This window comes from Dermacentor variabilis, chromosome 1 (assembly GCF_050947875.1).
Source record: "Dermacentor variabilis isolate Ectoservices chromosome 1, ASM5094787v1, whole genome shotgun sequence".
Classification (NCBI taxonomy): Eukaryota; Metazoa; Arthropoda; class Arachnida; order Ixodida; family Ixodidae; genus Dermacentor; species Dermacentor variabilis.
In genome coordinates this window covers 118585133-118606680 of record NC_134568.1, presented here as the reverse complement: position 1 = coordinate 118606680, position 21548 = coordinate 118585133, and the positions used below count along the sequence as shown (strand labels likewise).

Below are 21548 nucleotides of genomic sequence, written 5' to 3'. Positions count from 1 at the left end.
CAAGAAGTGCACTTTCAGACAAGTTGTTTTTTCTGAACCCAAATTATTCGCTTACTAGTGTTTATCATCAGAAAGTCTTTCACGTATTATGTTCTCCGCTATCTTTGTAAAGATGGGAAGCACCAAGATTGGTGTGTAATAGTTCTTGTCTTTAATGGAACCACCTTTATGTATTATGGCCACAAGGGCTAACTTCATTGTGTCTGGGAACACTGCGGTCTTCCTTTCATCTGGCGTTACACTTGCAGTTTTTTTTTTTTTTTTTTTTTCTGCTTAGCTGGAAAGTCGACCCTTGCGTTACAATAGTGGTCGCGTTACATTCGAGTAAATACAGTAATGCATTTTTCAGAGGAAAAAAAACATTTTTGTTGCCTACTGTGTATGTGTATACCATGTGTTCCACGTAATTTGTGCCAAAATTTAAGAATATCAAAGTGCCATGTAGCTGGACTAAACCAAGATAATGTTTGCTGTCGCTTGGAGCAAGTCGGGTCATTTTTTTGTATATTGCCTAATTACATGATTAGTTATGAATTAATGAACTATCAAATAACATATTCAGCAATAAATGAGAAGAGGAGGTTAACGAAGGGGCCTGATTTTGATTAGTCATATCATAAAAAGCCAACAAACACTGACAACAAGGTCAACATGGAGGATATTATTTGTGCTTAATAAATGAAATAAAGAAACAATAAATTAATGGAAATGAAAGTGGATGAAAAAGTCTTGCCCAAGATGTTTCTTCATCCACTTTCATTTCCATTAATTTATAGTTAATTTCATTTATTAAGCACAAGTAATATCCCCCATGTTGTCCTTGGTGTCGAGTGTTTGTTGGCTTATGGTATTCAGAGCAAGTGTCAATAAGGAAATTGTAGAATATCCTGAAACATTCCTGATCAAGCTTTCTGTTGCTCAATATGTGCTATATAAAGGTTATTTCCAAGCCTGAAAGAAGCCTGTGATAAGTGCTGCACAACACACGTAACAACAAAAGTAGACGGAGCCAAAATTCACTCGGATTACAAAACACTGGCTTAATAGCTCACTGAAAAAATAGCAATATTAAAATGAAGACGGATAAAGCACTAAAAATTCCTTGTTCCATGTGACAATATGGTCACACGAGGGTTCTCTTGCATGTCACCTGTTGATATTTAATGGATTTAGAAAAGCTTCTAGTGGTGATGTATCACATAATTCCAAAAGGCAACAGACCAGCATACTTAAAGGGACACTAAAGAAATAATTCTGTATTGCTAAATTGCCTTTCCACAATATCAAAACCACCACTTTTACCACGAGAACACGTTTGGTAAGCGAGAAAAAACACAAAAATTAAAGACTGGTCATTTTCTCGTGTAATAATCGACCTATTTTGAAATGACCGCCTGCAGGGTTCTCAAGCAATGCTTTATCCATCTAAACCGATTTAGTGTTTTGCTTTAGTGTCCCTTTGAAGCGGACAGCTGGGCTAGTTGGAAAATTGAAATTTCATGCATTTCCACTGCTTAAAAAAAGTTGGAAAAAATAAGGACAGGCAGGACCAGCATCGTACGTGTCCGTGTGTCTTTGCTCGTCTTTTTACTATTTCTTTTACATGCTAGAAATGCATGAAACAGAGTGCATTTGCATTCCTGCCAATTTTGTTCTAATTCTAGCAATGTCATTGCAAAGGGTCTTTGACTTTCAAGAGTGACACAATATGGGTCGCAGTGTGTAGTGCAGTAAAACCTCGTTAATGCACAGTTGGCGGGGAACGTGGATCAGATGCACACTATAAGATGCACTATTTAACCGATAATGGCAAATGAACGGCTATAGACTTGCCAGCCGAAAAAGAAAAAAAAATTAATTCTCACCCAAATACACTCGCAATCAAGTTTTATTTGCGAGCAGGCAGCAAAAAATCCGATTTTCACTTGCTACCAAAGTGGCCTTGCAGCGATGACTGCATCCTCGAAGTTAGCAAAGCCGCAAGCCAGTTTCTCGATCAGGCCCCACTTCTCTGCAAACGCCCTCATGATGGCCAGTGCACTAGCCGCGTCGGATACGGAAGGGCCTTCATCCACGTCATCATCCATGACAACGATGTGGAAACGCTAGAAGCTATGGGAGCAGCAAACATGTCATGGCTACCATGTTTTGACGTCACTATCAGTGGCGACTGCCATCCAGGAAGGGTCCATGTGCTGCTGTTTCGCCACCTATGGTCTGCGCACATTTTGCAGATGCGACACCTGTACATGCCAAAAAATGAATACTACACATTAACCGTCAGCCAATACAGTGACAGGGCGAGATAATTATTGTGACTATATTTAAACCGGAATTACTTATTAAGCAGGTACACATTGAGGTTTTACTGTACTAGAGTAGTCACCCATGGGACTGCTATATATTGCCATACAACTATTTGGCAAATCTATCGGCTTTCATTTCGTGCAGTAACACACTAACCTAATTATCAGAGGATGTATTTTTTTTCTTTTTAACCTGTTCATTTGACAGCAACAACTCCAGTGGGAAAACCTCGCACAGTTAGATCTCTCTTTCTCTCTCTCTCTCTCTCTCTCGCAAAGAATCACAGTGTAGCCAGTATCTTTGCACTAACCGAGAACTGGACCATGCTTCATTTAGGCTCAACGGCTAATGGACCAAACCGGGCCAGGCTTGCATCTTTCGAGCCCGAGCCGGGTATGGGCCAGGTTTGAAACCACCTGTCTGGGTTCAGGTGGGCTAGCACATGGAATTTCCAGGCCTGGGCCAGGTCCCAGTCAGAAAATACGGCCTGTGTAGCTGTCAAGAGTGTTTTGGCTGCTGAAGCAAGAACCGCTGCAGAGAAGTAGGCTGTCGACAGGTGTTTAGTATGGTTAACTTCAAAACTATGATTGAATCGTTTGGGAAGGACTAAATGTACATTCCTTTCACCAGCGCTAATATGAAGAAGCCATCACAGAATAATAGTGAATTCCCACTCGGGAACGCTTAGTGCTAAGAAGAAATGTTTCAAACCAATCCAACAGCAATGAACCAAGCATACAAAGCCGGACGAGGAGAAGAGCCGGAGGTATACTACGTAAACCTGGTGAGGTTGGCTTACGTGACTTCATTCCAATTCACAAGTGGTATGGCAATGACGAGCGTATGAAGTGAGCTGCATGGTGTGGCAGAAGCAGCTAGCAGGGCAGTGCACTATGTATAGATCATTCTAAACAGACTGGAAATTTGGGCAAGCAAATGGTGGGATGAATTTTTGGCATGTTATCCTGTGAGCTCCACAATGTACAAATGGCAGTAGACCAATCAAAAAAGTGAAAAAACTGCTTAATGATGCTGGTTACATAACAAGGGGCCAGTGCCAAAAAACAAGTGACAAGCATGTGCATGCCCCTCTGACACGTCAGTTGCCAGCACAAAAGAGAATCTAGCTATTCTGGCTCCCAATACAGTAACAATACAGCTAAGGAGTCCCCATACTCTGTATATAGGGACCTTCTGCGCGCTTAGCGCCCTGCTCAATGCATCGACGACACCGCCTATGCAGACTCCAGCATCTGAAGAGCCCACAAAGCATGGGCCACACACGCGTTCATTTTTACAATCGGCTGCACCTAGGCCAAAACTAAAGCTCTCGCCTAAACAAAGTCTAAGCTGATTCTTTATGTACTATATTTTTCAAAAACTCCCAGATCAAATGCGCGCTGTTGAACTGCATGTAAAACCAGACGACAGTGCTATGTTCGCTAGCACTGACCTACTTTTTGGGTGCATGAGCCCTTATACTATGGTACAGATCAAAGAAGCCTGTAAATGCCAATACCATTAGGTCATTCCAATGCTGAATGCAAAACTGCCACAAGGTTTAATGTCCAGTCTGGGCATAGGCCCTTTGTACTCTGCATTTTTGCAACAGATGATACATGCAATTTCCAAGTAGTATGATTTTGAAATACAACAAATAGCATACATCTGTAATGCATATTCTAGTATGAAACTCGGACGGAGAGAACAGGAAGTTAGGAAAATTAATGCTAGTGTAGCAGTCCAACAGGCAAAGGTCACTGCAAAAATAATGAGGTGTGAATTTTAATATCAGATTTTAACACACAATATCGACAGCATTTTGACATGGAGAGGACAATTCAGCTTTCTTATTGTGGTGACATACTGAAACATCAATGTGCACTACCAGTGCATTTATTCTTCAATGCATGCTCTGGACAGTGACATGGAAAGGCAGAAGAGTTTTTTGGCGTTGTTGTGTTCATACAATGGTACGTTCACATCTTCCTCAACCACACCTTCTTCAAGACTGTTTCTTATTTTCTGCAAAGAATAAAGACGTTTGTGAAGTAATATATGATAATCTGCCACCCATTGTTCAAGAAGAGTGTTTCATGTGGTTACAGTTAATTCCCAGCAAAAAATGAGAGCTTGTACGACACCTATTGCAATAACGACAGTGTGCAGAGCCGTTTTTCGAGCATCTGAAAAACTGGGTACAACCACCTTCAGAATCCAGCCCAACATGCAGAAAGCTAATAAATATTGGTTTGTGAATAGTAAAAATTTATCATAGAACAGAATACAATTATTTATCAAATACAAACTTAAAATATTAAACAGAATACTCTGTTAAAAAAGCACAAAAATGCAAGTATGGCAAAAGAGAAACAATTTGTCCTTCAGCACTACACACTGTTGTATGCTAGCCTATTAAACTAGTTGATTACATATGGACACAAACTGAACACGATGAAAAGATTTGTGTGGCCATTACAAGGACAATGGAAGGGAAAGCTATGTGATAAAAATGCCTATAGAAATTAAGGTTGGTTACAAGTACGAGTACAAGCATTAGAATAAAAGTGACCTCGTACTATTCAGAAATGTAACTGATCATTAATACAACTCGATAGTACATCCTTTAAGTGATGCAAACATGGTGATCCCTCTGCCAGAAGAAAACTTTACATCAGGAGAATGAACAAAGAAGCAGCCCCCAAAAAATGCAGTGCGCTTGGCTAAGGTCATTGCAACAAAGAACAAAATAGATGAACTGCACCATATGCAGGCCTAGTACTAGTTCTAGAGAGTACTAGAGAAAAGACAGCTTGAATCAATCATCAGGCCAAGCTGGCTTAAAGGCCAACTACGAAAATTTGAGTGTGGCTAAATTGGTTAAAAATGAGTAATACTATATACTACTGAAGCAATTTTGGCAAAGCTACCAGAGCAGGTAATTGTCAAGTTTTCTTATTAGCAGCTTTTACTTAACACCAAAGCAGACAACATGTGAATAAGAATGTCGCTTGTGCAATTTATCAAAGAGCCGTGGACATCCATGAGCAGCCACGGACAGCACCTAATCTTGGAGGCTATGCCGAGAAGCCGTGCATTCAGAGTCGTGTGTCACTTCAGGCCAACAGTAAAGCCATCATTTTTTTCCAGTTTTGGTATCGAAAACATTTACTTCTGTGAGCTTTTCATGATGCATCCACTTGTATTTCAAACTCAAAATTTTGCACAGAAGCTGCACTATATCTACACTATCTAAACTAGGCCTTTTACACAGGCCAAAATTTCTTCACAGTTGGCCTTGAACACTGGGTTCCTAGAATACAATCGCCACAGAGAGGGTCTTTTCACGGCAACCACTCTCCAATAATCTTAGTAATGTTGTATATTCAGATCTAACTGAATATCAAATTATCAAAAGTGAATGTCAGTTCGAAAATGGAGGCATGTGGCTTGTATTCAACATCCCAGATATTCACAACATTATTTCTGTTTCTTATCGCATATATTCATGGCCAATGCCACAAACACCATTGTTTTGCTGCCATTTTTACTAGGCAATGCACTTGTTACCTCACCACAGACCTGAGTTGGCTCAAAGCTAAACTGGAACAGCAGGCCAAAGAGGTAATGAATGATAAGAGCAATGTTATTATTACACTAATTTTTCTATGATCAGCCAATATTTTTTTCTGTTCAACAGAAGATGAAGTGGCATTGGCTCTGATGAAGGCATGTGTAGATCTTTTGAAAATTCGGCCATGTTTCTGTAATTGTAACTACCTGAAAAATGGGAAAAATGATTGAAAGTAATGACTGTTGAAGCACCTGCAATGAAACTGCACTGCTTTAGTTTTTAGTCACGAAAGCTCTGTGGCGATGCTAATTTTTGGCCAATTTTATTTTTTTACAAATCACCTTTGGTGACTTTTGTAATATTCAAGTTGAGGCTAGGAACTGGAAAAAAAGAAAAGCTTGACTGTTCAAAAATAACTTGAGAGGACTGTAATGATCAACCGTGTTTTTTTAGAAAGAAATGACTGACTTTTGACCAAGGAGGTTAAAGAAAAACTGCTGGAGTGGAAACTATGTCCCGAAGGTGAAGCCACACAGGAGGGGCACAATAGAACTACAAATAAAAAATGAGGCGCTCTTCGCACACTTCCCATGAGTTAACTTCCTCGATTTATCATCGCCTGTTTTTACCAGACATACTTATCTACGTGTACCTCTGTATTACTGGTTTTAGAGTGAAATCTGAATACTCTGGCATATTGTATTGGGGAGAACGTCATCAATATTTAGAAGAAATTACTATTTTCGTTGGGAACCAGCTTTTGTTTTTTAATTAGCCTAGCATAACAATAACAGAGCCAAATCACTTAAGCTGTAAGCAAACATCACCCAATAAGGCTCTATTTCAGGTGAAGGAGGGGCAAGCATCGGCTTCACCTTTCCTGTTACGAAGCTACGGGAGCTTCCACTCCAGCAGTTTTCCTTTAACCTCCTTGCTGTTGACCAAAATGTCTGGCATGTTTAGAATGGAATGAGCCTACTTATGTTTGTGTTAAAGACCACACTCCTTTTGAAGCTGTCACCTGTTCATTCAAAGTTTCTATTTCATGCTAATGATGTCGGTCCAGAAAATTAAGTTTGCTAAGTGTACTATATTTTTTTGCTATGAAAAGGGCGTGCTCAATGAGCACTTTGCAAAAGCATTTTACTTTGAAAACATGACAGATCAGTTCAATTCTGTAAACATATGTGAAATTGCCAAACACAAATAATCAAAACTAAACAATGATGTGCAAATAACTTGCAGAAGCACAGCAAGGCATGTTACTGTTGAAAGACCAGCAGGACTATGAGGTTAACTTTTAACTGTCACACCAGAATGCTTCATGGGAATTGCAAGAGATATGAAAGAATGTAAATCTTCAATACACTAAGTTACTCCCCAAAATTCCTAAGCACTGAAATATATGAAATATATATTATTGTCTACAGAAAATATACCTGTGGAATTGCATAGTCGCAAACTACATCTAGCATTCGGATACACATAATGCCGGGCCCATGAGTTGGTCCACAGTGAAAAGCTCTGAATAAATTTAGGCTGTCTTCAGCATGCAAAGAAATGTTTGTATTCTAAAAACTTTTGCATCTTACCAGGTGTACAAGTTTGCTTCTGAAAAACATCATCACGGCAGGTGGCTTTGGAAACAATAAGCTAACAGCTTCGTTCCTTCTATGATTCTTAAACACAGCATATCACTTATGGCGTCTAGTGTGCTGAACAATCATTGCAGCTTTATTTACGCATTCTGCTGTTAAAATTTCTCTTAAATATGACGATAACAATAGTTACATTGTTGCTTACGGTGCTAGCGCACAGGCAGAGGTAATATTTATTTAAGCTTCTTTAGCCTGCCTTAATATAATGGATGTATTCTCCACAACTCTTGCGTAGAAGTGTGTCAAACAACTTTGTAAAATCAGATTCTGGGAACTAAATTCATTTTCTTCACCACAACCAAACATCTCAGAATAGAATTTCATTAACAAAACTTCAAGCACCAACAAAATATGCTTTATCATTGACAGCAGATGTCATTGAATTACAGCAAACCATTTATAAGAGCACCTTCTGCATGCTGGATTCTGTTGCACTGCATTACCTCCACCAGTCTGATGAAGAGTGTGCCGTGGAAAGGGCTCGATCTGCAATTTTTGCTGCAACTCGGAAAGGGGTTCCTCCCAGTGCTTCTCATAGTAGACACACATGAGGTTCTTAGCACTGAATCCTACACGCAGGGCCCAAGGCAGATGAACACTGATGTAGTCTCGGCGTTGTCTAACAAAGTAGAAAAGACATTTTACTAAATCAGCTTCTGGAATGTCAGAAATATCCATGACAAGTACCTGCTGATAATGTTATAACACAAATTCTTAAGAAAAAAAAAGAACAGATTACCCCACAGTAGAGTAAGTATGCAATGTTATAAGCACAGTTACACACTGAGTACTACTGCATGTCATCAAACTGTTTTGCACATTTGTTTATTAACCGCTTCTGTGTCAAATGCCAAACAAAGATGGCCAAATGATTTTTAGAAACCTCAGTTGCCAACATTTTTTTTTTTTTTACTGTCTAAGAAAGACTAAATTTGCTTCTGCTTGCGCTGTCCCATGGATTGTGTGCTGCCATCCACCAAAAGCACGACTAAGCACCGAGACAAAACTCGGCTCGTCCATGGCGTTGCTAGAAAATGCAAAATACAGTTGATGAGCTGAGCTCATCCTTGGCCGTTTCCACCAGAAGTACGTGGCCGAACCCAGCTTTGTCCAAAGCATGGAGGAGGTTAATTACTTAAACCTCAACTTTAAGACACCATATGAAAATTACTGACAATAACAACACATGCACCAAACAGTCACCATGGAAAAACACAGAAATGTAATACCACAATCATGCCAGCAATTATTTGCACGGATCTTCAACAGAAAATAACAAATGCTGCAGCACTCTTGTCTTTTCCACAGTGACATTCAGAAATCTATTTCAAGAATAACAAAATCAACAGAAACAAGTCTGTCTGCCATTACAAAATGAAGATAAAACACTATTACTTTAAGCTAAAGGGATTGTAAACGCCCAAGAGGCACACCTGGTAGCTACAGATACTCTTAAGAGGAAGCGATAGCTCGGGTGCTCCTATCTAATTACATGTATGGAGAATTCGTTTTTCTCGTCAACCACTGTGCCAAATTTGACGAGGTTTGTTGCATCTGAAAGAAAAACTTAAAAGCTAGTGACTGTTAGTTTCGAAGTTTTGATTCAGGTCGTCAATATTTTATTAAATATTGGCAAAAATTGCAAATTTTCAGAAAACAAAATTTTTCAAGTTTACAACTCTTACTCAGCAATGAAAAACAATATCACAATTATGTGAATTGAATCTAATAGTACATCTAAAGCAGACAAAATTTATATTTTACACATGAATCTAAATGAATTTAGTAATATGGAAATACAGCCTTTGCAGAACCCTTGTACACAATGTTACGAATTCATGTAAGATATAAATTGACATATTGAATTTGTCCGCTTTGATATAAATGAATGCCATTTACAGAACTACGATATCTGTTCTTGATGCACAGCTATTAATTTGTAAACTTCATGTTTCTATTTATTTTTTTAACTTAAGGATTTTTGAAAATTCTTTTTAATAAAATTCAGGCCCTAACTTGAAATTCCGCTTCCAACAGTCACTAGAATTTCCCTTTATCTTTCAAATGCAACAAATTCCATTATTATCAGTCCAAGGGTTATCTTAGAAAAGCGTTTCTGCATTTTATATGCATTTCAATAGGCTGCATCGGAGTTGGGCACGAGCTAAAGCTTCCTCTTAAGAGTAGTGAAATTGTTATGGAATAGCTATACAAAGAAGCATTGCTACAAAGCTAGCTAACTTTAATCACATGCTCTTGTCATGGGAAAAAGAAAATGCTTGCTGGACACACAAAGGTCTGAGAGAATGCTTTTTCACGTAATTAAGTTGCCCTACACAGGACAGCCGACCTCCTGCTCATGGCACCATTTAGCTGAGGGTAGGTTTGCAAGCAATGAGGATATAGTGTGGAAAAGATGGTGTCAAGCACAGTGGTGCCAGCTTGAGTGCTCTTACTTTATTTCCACTTCTATGGCAACGTCTGCCATAATGCGCAAGTCAAACAAGATGTGTAGGTAAGTGCACTTGCAGAGTTTCACATATTGCCTAACGAGCCTCACATATGCTCAAAACATAAGGCTACAAGAACAGCTAAAAAACAGCAACTCAACTGCCACAGATACCAGAGCTAAATTAATGGAACATTAATAAGCAACACTAAATTAGCTTAAACCAGCAAGCTTTACTTTCAAAATTGCATTTGCATTTATTTGGCAGAAACAAATACGGCCACACTTCAATACATATTTTAAGTTTTACACACAAGCTAGAGCACTGGGTTTTCAATGTAACATCATGAATTTCAAAGTATTTTTGCATAATTCTGGCATCCCTACAAAGAATAAATTCTTTAAAACCTGCTAGGCTCTGTCTTTGACTTCTGCAAATCAGAATGCCATTTTCCTTATAAAAAAGTACAATTAGGATAACTAGTCCTAAGCATACATTCAAAATTCATGACGCCACAGGATGCTGGTGCGGGAACTTCAAAAGTAGCCAAAGTTATCGCATATCTTTCTTTTCTGCTTTCTTTTCTTTTTTTCCTTACCACACCTCCAGTCATAGCATAGGTACTCATAAGTATTCCTAAAGTGCAATGGCAAGTAGCACCACGTTTTGTTAAACAAATCATTTTTTCCTTCGTTCTACTAATACCTAAATTTCAGTCTACACACACTCCAAATATATTTTGCACAAGCTGTTTGCAACATCAGTAACTAAGTGGTACTGTTAAGACATTTCAGGAATGTGGTTTTGTGTTGTTGTGTGGAATGCGCAAAGGAAATCAAATATGCAACAGCGCCTTATGCCATCAGAGAAAATGCACTCAAGAAAGCACGCCATGAACATAATAGATGTTGGGCATGGTGTAAATTTACCAGAGAGAACAGGCCTGAATGTGACAGTACCTAAAATATCCCAAAGTAAGCCAATAAAAGCCTCTGCAGTTTTAATCACTAGAGTACACATTATACATGTTAAACAACTTTATGCAAGCAGCATGCATAGCACAGAGGTGTAATGCAACCTTTCTGAACAATGCTTAAGGGTGAAATCAACACGAAGATTCAACTCCTTTTTCGTGCTTCATCAGTGTTTCAGTGTTGCGCTTGTTGGTGCTGCAAATCTGTTTTCCCAGTGCATCAGGCATGGACAACAGAATGGGCACACACAGAGCTGTATTTGTTCATTCAGTTGTGCCTGTCTTATTTGCTGGGAAAAGACAGATTTGTCAGTGGTCCAAGTGGCACTCTGACTATATTACCAGGATCCGCTGTTTGTGAATGGTGAATAATAAACGACTCACTGCATTATATCAGCCAAGGATATGTCATTGAAACAGCCTTGAAAAAATTGAAACAGTACAAATGAAGAGAGCACTAAACATTGCATTACTTTGGCTTCAGACGCATTGCTCCAAAAAGTCCACCAGTTGAGCACATGGGCAGCTTAGTGTGGATAGCTTCAACCCATTTGACAGTCACTTCACCCAGCATGTGGATTGGCATTTCAAGGATTGCGTGGATCAGATCATGCACCTCGCGATACCTCTGAGCCACATAAGCCAACTCGGCATCGTCAACAAACTGCACAGGAAGCCTAGAGTCGGGTGTCACATTCTGCAAGGGAAAAAAAAATTCTATTGAGAAACAAAAAGCAAGCAACTACCAAGGTCATCTCTGCCAGAGACAATACAGAACACAAGGCAATCATATGCACAAGCTGTGCAGCTTACTCTGTGCGTATTCACGTGCTGCTATGCATTATTTTTAAACATGGAGCAATACCTTGGTGGATATGCGACAAGAATAAAAGCATAATAGCACTGTTAAGATTAATCTTGTGTTAGATTGTTTTAAACTTGAAGTGTGAGCAAACATCGTGCCTGAGTCAAGACAACTTCATTCAGACACACGTCTGAATAGGGGTGATGTAAATACAGTTACAGCATCTTGTTTATCTTATTTTAGTGAAATGTAATGTTTTGCTTTTGTAGCAATCTGCACGGTTCCGACATTCATCAGCACTGCACTGGCAGACAACGATTAAAATAGCTTCAAGTGTAATAATTTTCAAAGAGACAAGATGTTATGAAAATGGATCTGTGCACACTTCTAACAGCAAAAATGTGCTGTGCTGCAGTTTTTTAGTTGAACACTTTTTAGTTGAACATAAAAGAGTAGGAGTCAATACGTTTTCATGTCAGCTTAATTTTGTTCTTTATACCTTAAATACACCTGAGATGTACTAAGGTCCATTCAAAGTGTTTGCTCAATATTTTTCTTTTTTCCCTGATCATTTATGAAAAGTAACTGTTTGTATCATGCAGGGCATTGTTTACGTTATGTCATTTTAACATATAACATTTTAGCTGCTAACTGTGGGCTCAGAGTTTGCAGTGTCGAGCGGCACAATTTCCAGAACGCTTACAAAATGTGACATGTCAAAGTGCTACCATATTGCCCTTTTTATTTCGTACAGAAATAAATCCCAAATTACAAAATCTGCATTAAGAAATAGGAGGGTGTGGCAAGAGAAAGAAAACAGGGGAGTGGGGTGAGGGGCACACCAAACAGCCAGTCCGAGTGCCAGAAAGCCTAGTGACACCACTGAAGGATTTCATCCTTTTCACCCATGGTCAGGAGCTACACTCTTTGTGCATTTGCAATTGTTTTCTGTGTGCCTGTTCCTTAATGTGTAGTCTTAGAAATAAGTTGTACTCGGAAAAGTGCAAGGCACGCATATAAAAAAATGTCAGCAGCAGGACCTATGCCCCAGCAAAGGTCTGAACCATGCACTCAATTTGTTACTCTATAAAATGAACACAATTTTTTTTACATAAATTATCTGCAGTGTCTAATTTACACTGTACAGTTTACATTCACGACATTAACATTCTAATTAAGGATAAATGCTAGGACTTAACTGCTGTCTAACTGTAATGAGGATCTAGTCAATACTGATGAAAGGTGTGAGACTAACAGATGAATATTCACATGAATAAACCTGGCTCTGTTATAATTTCTAGCCCTCAAAAGTACTCCCAATCCATCTATACAGCAATATTGACACAAATGACAGTGCCATATTCTTTGGCACTGAAGCAGACAAACAGCTGCAGTTGAACTTGCATGTTGTCTTACATGGCCAGCAGCATTTGCTTAAAATACTAGGCCTTACTTTAATTTCAAAATTCTTTTGTCGCTTTATTACGACTTGCTCCAGTCAGATTATCTGCATCTTAATAAGGTGACAGACCCTATCCACTTATACTTAGTTCAACCCATCTAAAAACAACAACAAAAATACATGTAAATAAATGACCTTTCGGTTTAAGCAGCGCCAAAAAACACATGGACAAGGAAGAGCACAGAATCAGCGCTGGGTTCTGTGCTCTTCCTTGCCCCTGTGTTTTTTGGCGCTGCTTAATATGAATGACCCGTACCAACTAGGTCACACCCACACCCTTCTAAACCATTACCTCTAATGACATTATGTCTAATGTATCTACAATATATTGGTTCAAAAACCTGAACATTTTGTTGGGGATTCCTGTAAGTTTATGAATGAAAAGCTCTAGAGCAGAGCAGTCAGTTTCCACACAATACATCCACTTGCCTTGCATCCTGAAAACTTCTATCAAAGCCTGAACTATGATAATTTAACCGGCACCTGTTTTATTATAGATATTGTAGGTTCCACCAAGTATACTTAAATTAAGTATACTCATATTTGTTGAATACATCATTGCGTTTTTTATTCACACTTATTATGTCATGTAGTTTCTTATGGTATGTTCAAATTTGTGTTTACTGACATGCATGTCAGTTGTAATTATAGGTTTTGTACAGTGGAGTTTGCCAGCGACGCACACACTATCTGCCGAAACACTGGGAAGGTGGGCTCCCATTTGCCTCATGCAAAGGAACGCAAACATGTCATTTTGTGAGGCACAATGCAATTTCAAAACTTTTTTTTTCTTTTTTCTCTTTTATGGAAGAGAATAGTGACATGTTCGGGCAGAACATGAGCCCTCACAAATATGGTGAGCTAGGACAAAGGAAAGCGCACATGCCAAGATGTTGCAGGCTGGTTCTAGGTTTGAAGTTTATTATCACATCAAAAACATACACAAGTGTCTTACTATATATGTTACAGGAGGAGGTCCCAAATTGAAAATTGTCTGAGGCCTCCTATCGGCATGACACTGGCAGGCGAGTCTAAATGTAGTTGGCGTACAATTGATTAAAAAAAAACATAAAGGAAACAAGCACTCCGAAAAAATAGTGCAGTAAGCACAGGATTAAGTGTATGAGTAAGAAATAGGCATTCTTTTTGGTCTGCCACCAATACGAAAACTTTCTACCATCAAACACTGCATGTTTCCTGCCAATACTTGTAAATTTGGCTTCCTATGAATCTGCTAGTGCTTGGAGGCCATTCTTAAGAATTTAGGCCAACACAGCCATGCAGAGCACCTCACTATGTGCACCAAGCAAAAAAATCCGAGGACACCTAAGCATTTCTTATAAGTTGTGAATGCGAAAGCATTGATGTCCAATTGAACACCACTGAGCGGTCCTTTGAGTTTTGCACTGAGAGTAATGTTTTTTGGTTTCGCTACGGGCTATGTTATCAAGTTTTGCAAATGGTGCAGGTAATTTTTCTTGTACAGTTTCTATGTTAGTATGTTGGCTGTAGACTGGAATGATTTAGACAATATTGCTGAGAAATCACGGACGCCGCATGCCACCAACATGCTGCGTTATGGGAGACTGAGGAAGCAGCAGTGGCCATCAAGACCAGCAGGTGCAGGCAGCAGGTAAGCCGAGTCGGGGTGAGAGAAAGATACGGACCACACGTCGGCCACTGAGCACAAGACGGCACCCGGACAAGCGCGTCACACAAATGTCTTGCTGCCGACAACCCGTCTCACCCTGCAGCGACGCGACGACGTATCTGCCCCATCGAGGCAAGCTGGTGAAGTGGCAATGCCTTCTCCCCTTACACAACACCTCGTGTGTTATCGCGGCAACAGGTGTTCTGTTTCACCCGCTCTGCTCCGTCAAGATGCGCAGGTGACATAGCGTCGCAGCCAATAGGAATTTAGCTGCCATTTTTGCTGCTACAACCATCAGCTTTTTTTTTTTTTGCTCAATGGGCCATTTGATGCCCTTGCATCAAAACAAAACATGGTTCTGTAAGCCAAGGGCTGAGGGGGGGTGGGGGGGTATTCTATAAGTGTCCACCTAGTGGACGCGTCCATTTCATCTGCTGCTGAAATGCTAATTGGCTGGGGGCGCCGGTCTCCTTTTGACACGTACCCAAGCCCAGCCATCCAGAACTTGAGCAGCAGGTGAAATGGGATTGTTGACTAGATAGACATCTACAGAATACACACCCCCACCCCTGGTGTGCAACCTCAAGGTATTTCGGGAGGCAAAATACGTCCTTATCCTAAGTGTGAAACTGCTATGCACACGAGTCAGCATACCATGCCGTTTTAATTCTGTGAGATCACATAGCAGCTCACTTTATTCTTTAGAACCATATGTTTCATTTTTATGCTCACACCATACCACAACCACAGCGATTTCTTGCTTCCGCAGCTGAAGTATTGGTTGAAACAATGAGCTGAACAGATGAAAACTTATCATTAATTGACATGTACATAAATTACGGGCAGGCCACTAACAAAACTGTGCAATTCCAATTCATGATGAATTTGTTCCTAGTGCCTGCTTGCTAAAAACTATAAGCATTAATGCAATTGAAGCATCCAATCATATGCAAATTGGCAATGTGTACAGAAGAAAGTTCAAAGGCAGGCATGGGCAAAAATTTTACCTGGAAAGTGTGTTGTGTGACCTGCTACACTGCAACAAGCAAGCAATCACATAAGCGAAAGGCTTCCTGAAGGGTGTTGGAAGCATGGATAATGCACAAAGACTATATGAATACAGTGCAACATTCAGCTAACCTGCATAGCAAAAATTTTTAGTGTGAGCAACTTTGGGCAGGGATTAAGACAAAAGTTCAAGTGCTTGTAGAATCACAAGGCAGATACAGTAATGCGCTGTCCCCGCATGCACTTGCCGTGCAGTGGCTGTCATTGCTGTTTGTGCTTGATATTTTAGTTTCCACTTCAAGCATGTTGGTGAGACAGTATGCCCCACTCATGCATTGAAAAAAAAATAGTCAAGTGCAAAAGCCTAGAGACCCCGGCATATGAAAAAAAAAAATTTCTTCTAGCACAGCCGTGCAACGTGAAATTGTATAAAAGCATGGCACTGGTCAAGCAGGCACACATGGGCAGTACAGTTGATTTCAGCCTTTATGCCTAGGCTGAGAAGAACAAAGAAATTTAGCGGCAACTCCGGTCCTTAAACTTTTGCAGTAGACTGTACATATGTGGAGAGCAACCATGCATTAGAATCCCCAGTGCACCTAACTCTCGCCTTCAGAGCAGGTCAAACCATCTAAGTGAGCAAATTTTCATTGTGCCCTAAAGCTGTAGCAAAGCAAAGGTTTTGCAAGCGAATAACATTGCCAAGGAAATCATCAACAATAGGCTACACCTACACCGAAGAAGGTGTTCGCCCAAACTCACTCGACTGAGAAATGCATATTCTCGACGCCATAGCTTGCTCAGTGCGGTTTACTTAAATTATTTGAAACAATATCCTATTTGCTAGAAACAAATTTTTCAGGTGTTTAAGCCATACAGCACACACAAAAATGTGCATCAGTTTTTATACAATGCAAAAAAAAAAAACTACATTAGAATAGATACTGGTGCAATCACAGTCGTATTAAATGTTGATATCAAGCATACAACAAGGACGATTTCATCGTCATCACCATCGTGCTTCAGCGGTTGCAATGTTGTAAAAGACAGTGACAAACTAAAGCGGCACCATAGTATGCTTATTTCTACATTTCACTAGCCTTTAAGGCAGGTTAAGCTTGTAAATGCCTGTTTATCTTTGTATTATTAGCCTGAAAGTGTTTACTTTAGAAGACGCTATCGACATCACTGGGTCAAATGTTAATTAAAAAAAATTAAATTGTGGGGTTTTACATGCCAAAACCACTATCTGATTATGAGGCACACCGTAGTGGAGGGCTCCGGAAATTTCGACCACATGGAGTTCTTTAGTGTGCATCTACATATAAGTAAACAGGCATTTTCGCATTTCGCCCCCATCGAAATGCGGCCGCCGTGGCTGGGATTCGATCCCGCGATCTCGTGCTCAGCAGCCCAACACTATAGCCAGTGAGCAACCACGGCGAGTATTGGGTAAAATGCCATTAAATTGGGACGTGTGGCAGCTCAGCCGAAAGAAATGTCATTCAGGAACTTAAGGCCTTAACTAGTGAATGCCATTTTCTGTGCCCGTGTGGCATGGGTATAATGTGACTTTCTGAAAATTCACATTCATTTCCGTGCTGTGGTTTCTCTTCAGTAGAGCCAACATTTAGTGCCTTTATAAGTCTGATACGTATGTCGATCAGCGCTCAGTCAGTGCCAATGTGTGTCCTCTTACTACATCCTTAATTTCATTGTTCTAATGAATCACGTCTAATGTCATTTACATTCTCATGTATATACCTTGATTGTTTCTGTGTGCCTGGTTTTACCAAAATGTACTGCTGCAATGTCACCTTTCAAAGACAAATTATCCGTTTTCAAAAGCACAGAAAGGTGAATGAAACATACAGTGCCTCATTCCTCAACAAGCACATAGAAACATTGCATGTCACATTGCTCGTATTGAGACAGCCCACAGCAACTCTGGACGAAAGCCATGTTGATTAAGCATGCCACAGGTAGGGTAGGATACCTTCCTGAGCACAGCTGCCACTAGTGGCACTGGTCAGTGCTAAGGTTAAGAAGGCCATAAAGAAACATCAGGAAGCCTCCAGGGAACACAGGTATTCCAAAAGTAAGGGAGAACCTGAAGCAGAAGCAGAGAAAAAAAGGGAAAGCTACATAAAATGCAGAAGGGAAGCATCCTATGTGATCAACAAGGAAAATTAAGACAAAAGGGTCCCAATGGCTGTCAGAAGTAAGCAATAAAAAAGATAAACAGGCAGCTAGGAAATCCTGGCAACATCTGAACTCCTTGGGTAATAGGACAAGCCTAGAGCAGAGGTATATAGTAACAGCTCAAAGTAAGGAGAGGAGGCAATGAAGCATATATAGGAACCACGATGACGGAAAAATTTACAGAACAGAGAAATGTTACATGCAGTATGTTGAAGAGGGACAGCACGGTTAATCCATTGCTTTTGCTTGGACAAGAGAGTGGGAAAGGGCTGAGAAGAGGGTACCAAGTAGCACATCGGCAGGCCCGGATGGTATTCCAATTATGCTAATAAAGAAATTGGGCACGAAATCTAGGAAAGCATTAAGGGAGGTGGTGAGCAAAATGTTAATGGCTGGTAAAGTACCTGACAAATGGAGGCTAAGTAGTATGAGAATGATATATAAGGGAAAGGGGGACAAAGCTGACATAAATAACTACCGGCCTATAACAGTGACATCAGTGGTTTACAGGGTGGTTATGCAGATTATAAAGGACAGGCTGCAGGCATGGGTAGAGAATGAGAGGGTGCTTGGACAGCTACAAAATGGGTTCCGGAAGCATAGGAGGCTAGAAGACAATCTCTTCTCACTGACAGTGCATTGAAATAGCTGAAAAGGAACACAGACCCCTATGGCTGGCTTTTTTGGATATCAAGGGAGCCTATGACAGTGTATTTCAAGAGGGCTTGTGGGGCAATTTGGAAACTTTAGGAGTGCAAGATGAAGTAACCAATTTCTTAAAAGATATCTATAAATGTAACCGGGTGATTATACAATGGGAAAAGCAGGTTTCTGAGCCTGTAATGATTCGGCGAGGGCATAGGCAGGGGTGTCCATTGCTGTTTATGTTTATGCTGTACCTACAAGGATTAGAGGCCAAAATACAGCAAAGCACACTTGGCTTCAACCTATCATTTTTCAAGCAAGGAAAATTGATTGAACAGTCATTACCAGGACTGATGTATGCGGATGATATTGTATTAATGGCTGACAATACAGAAGATCTGCAGGGATTGATGGACATATGTGGTACAGAAGGAGTTCAGATTAGGCTTGAAGTTTAGCAAAGAAAAATCAGCAGTCATGATTTTTAATGATAACATTTGCGTCGAGCATAGGATACAGGAGGCCACGCTTGAGACAGTCGATAAGTACATGTACCTTGGGGTGTGGATAAATAATGAAATTGAGTATCTGACAGAGTACGAAAAATATGTAACAACTAAAGGTAACAGAAGTGCAGCAATTATGAAGAGTAGGGCACTGTGGAACTACAATAGGTACGACGTGGTACAAGGGATATGGATGGGGTAATGGTTCCGGGCCTGACTTTTGCCAATGCAGTTCTATGTATGAGAGCAGAGACCCGGGCACAGTTGCAAACTAGGCAATGTGGTGTGGGTAGGCTCGCTCTGGGAGCACATGGCAAGACACCAAATCCTGGGGTGCAGGGGGATCTGGGATGGTCTTCTTTCGAGGGCAGAGAGGCCAGTAGCAAGATAGCATTTGAGGAGAGAGTGAGAAAAATGGGGGAAATGTGGTGGGCTACGAAGGTTTCCAGTTACTTATACATGAGGAATGTTGACACAGGGTGGAGGAAGTGAACTAGAATATTGTCAAGCAAATACTTGGGCAGCAGTGGGGGGACAGGTAAGGAATCATCTGTCAAGAAAAAGGTTGAGACAGAGAGGGGTAAGTGGCAAACAGAGATGCAAACCAAATCAGCATTAGAGACATACAAGACGTTTAAGCAAGAAATAGCCAAATAAAATATTTACATTAACTCTAAGGGAAGCTCATTGTTGTTTGAGGCTAGGACAGGTGTACTGTGGACTAAAACGTACCGAGCCAGATACCAGGAGATAGACTTGTTATGCGGGGCGTGTGGAGAGGAGGAGGAAACGGCTGAACACTTGATACTTTCTTGTGAACGACTTCACCCTGCAGTTGAATGTAACAGGTAACTAACTATTCAAAGCTTTGGGTTTTAAGGACACTGAAGGTAAAATAGACTTTGGGCAGGTAGAAATAACTAAACGGGGGCTACCTGATTGGTGGATAATATCAACGCAAAAGTAAAGGAGTAAATATATAGGTATGCATGCATATAGTACCATTCAAGGCTAGGTGGCGCACACCGCCGCCGCCGCCCGATTCAAAGGGTTGAGCCTCATTCATCCATCCATCCATCCATACTGCCGCCTAACCATTGTACGGAGCCCATGCACTGTTAGCTACCTGCCTAATTGCTACCATCTGAGAAGTTTTGATCTCATTTTTTTTTTAGTCTTTGACTCCACGACCTCCTTTTGCTTATCTACGCCTTACACTTTAATCGAACGCATGGTGAAACGTAGATTGAAATATTTGCGTTTTCTTTATATTCTGCCCCACCATCCTTAATTTGCATACCGGTTGCGCAGGTTACACCAGCAGCTTGCGCGAACGGGACATAATTCTCGTATTTCCGCGGCTGTTTTCATTATGAAAACACTACCAAATGGAAGAATACCAGTACCCACGTTGTCATGCAGGAACCGATAGTATGTGTAGCCGAAAGTGTAATCAGGAAGGCGGCTAAGGTAGTCCAAATCCACCGTGCGAGTGTTGATTCTCGGCCGGTCTCTGCGAGAGATCCGTGTTAACAGTTGGCGCACTGCCTCTAGTGCTAACGCTTAATAACAGCAAACCTTACCTTAATATCTGTCGGCCTTCCTCGTCATAAGACATAATTCTGTGCAAATTCCGGAAAGCGTACGCTCCTGTTATTTCTCCAAAGACGGCCACCATGTCTGCAAGGACCAGAAAGTACTTTTATAAGATGCGCAGGTAATCTTGCAGTAAATTACAAAATATCTGCACTTACCATCCCTAAATGGGTCCGTTAAAGCGGCAAGCGCAGAACCGACTGATATGAGAGCCTTCTGAGCCAAAGTTGTTGGTATGTGGCCGGGATACAAGGGACCTTGTTCATGTGCGTCTGCACGGTAGAAAAAAAAAAAATCGCCAGTGCAGCTGACTACAATACGCTTCCTTTGTGCTTCAAATATAATGAGAGCAACGTGTGAAACTGCCATGTGCTGCCTGACTATCGTTCTGCGACTTACCACCATGGTCTTGCACCTCTCCGTTGCTTCCTTGCGCGAGAGACCGGCCAGTCACTAAAAAGGAATTGTAAGCATGCCTTCGTCCAAGCAGACGTGGCAAGCTGCAAGCGGCACGTTTCATAGTCTTACTCTGCCAAAGCACCACAGTTGTGATGGTAAGTTATATAAGGAAACACTGCACTATCAAACACTCGGGTGTAGCCGAGGGACTTTCCACGCACGCTGAGTCACAAAACCAAAACCAAAACACCGTGATGTTGATGTCATTGGACCGCTGCCCCTTGATCGTGGTTCTAATCCTCCAGCACGCGC

At 40.7% G+C, this 21548-nt stretch overlaps 1 protein-coding gene across 4 annotated transcripts; it reads right to left on the bottom strand.

The window, feature by feature from the left end:
• Positions 1 to 1870: 1870 nt before the first annotated feature.
• Positions 1871 to 21484, bottom strand: Coq4 (Coenzyme Q4). 4 transcript variants are annotated; one of them, XM_075694024.1, is made up of 7 exons: positions 21237 to 21484; positions 20996 to 21109; positions 20825 to 20921; positions 20652 to 20754; positions 11436 to 11659; positions 7949 to 8158; positions 1871 to 2243 (listed from the first exon to the last, which is right to left on the bottom strand). In XM_075694024.1, exons 1-7 carry the CDS (start codon positions 21355 to 21357, stop codon positions 2024 to 2026), a joined length of 1089 nt encoding a protein of 362 aa, XP_075550139.1. In that variant the 5' UTR covers positions 21358 to 21484; the 3' UTR covers positions 1871 to 2023. The 4 variants fall into 4 exon arrangements, with proteins under 4 accessions (XP_075550139.1, XP_075550146.1, XP_075550153.1 ...); XM_075694031.1 differs by having other exon boundaries at positions 2024 to 2243; positions 7983 to 8158; positions 21237 to 21483; XM_075694038.1 differs by lacking the exon at positions 1871 to 2243 and adding an exon at positions 4065 to 4332 and having other exon boundaries at positions 21237 to 21483.
• Between the last annotated feature and the right edge of the window lie 64 nt (positions 21485 to 21548).

What these genes read in the sequence shown, in the direction of transcription:
- Coq4 (XM_075694024.1), bottom strand. Translation starts at nt 21,357, where the DNA reads ATGAAACGTGCCGCTTGCAGCTTGCCACGTCTGCTTGGACGAAGGCAT. An exon ending in AGAGGTGCAAGACCATGGTG is followed by an intron (nt 21,110 to 21,236) that starts GTAAGTCGCAGA and finishes TCTACCGTGCAG; the next exon opens with ACGCACATGAACAAGGTCCC. An exon ending in AACGGACCCATTTAGGGATG is followed by an intron (nt 20,922 to 20,995) that starts GTAAGTGCAGAT and finishes TGGTCCTTGCAG; the next exon opens with ACATGGTGGCCGTCTTTGGA.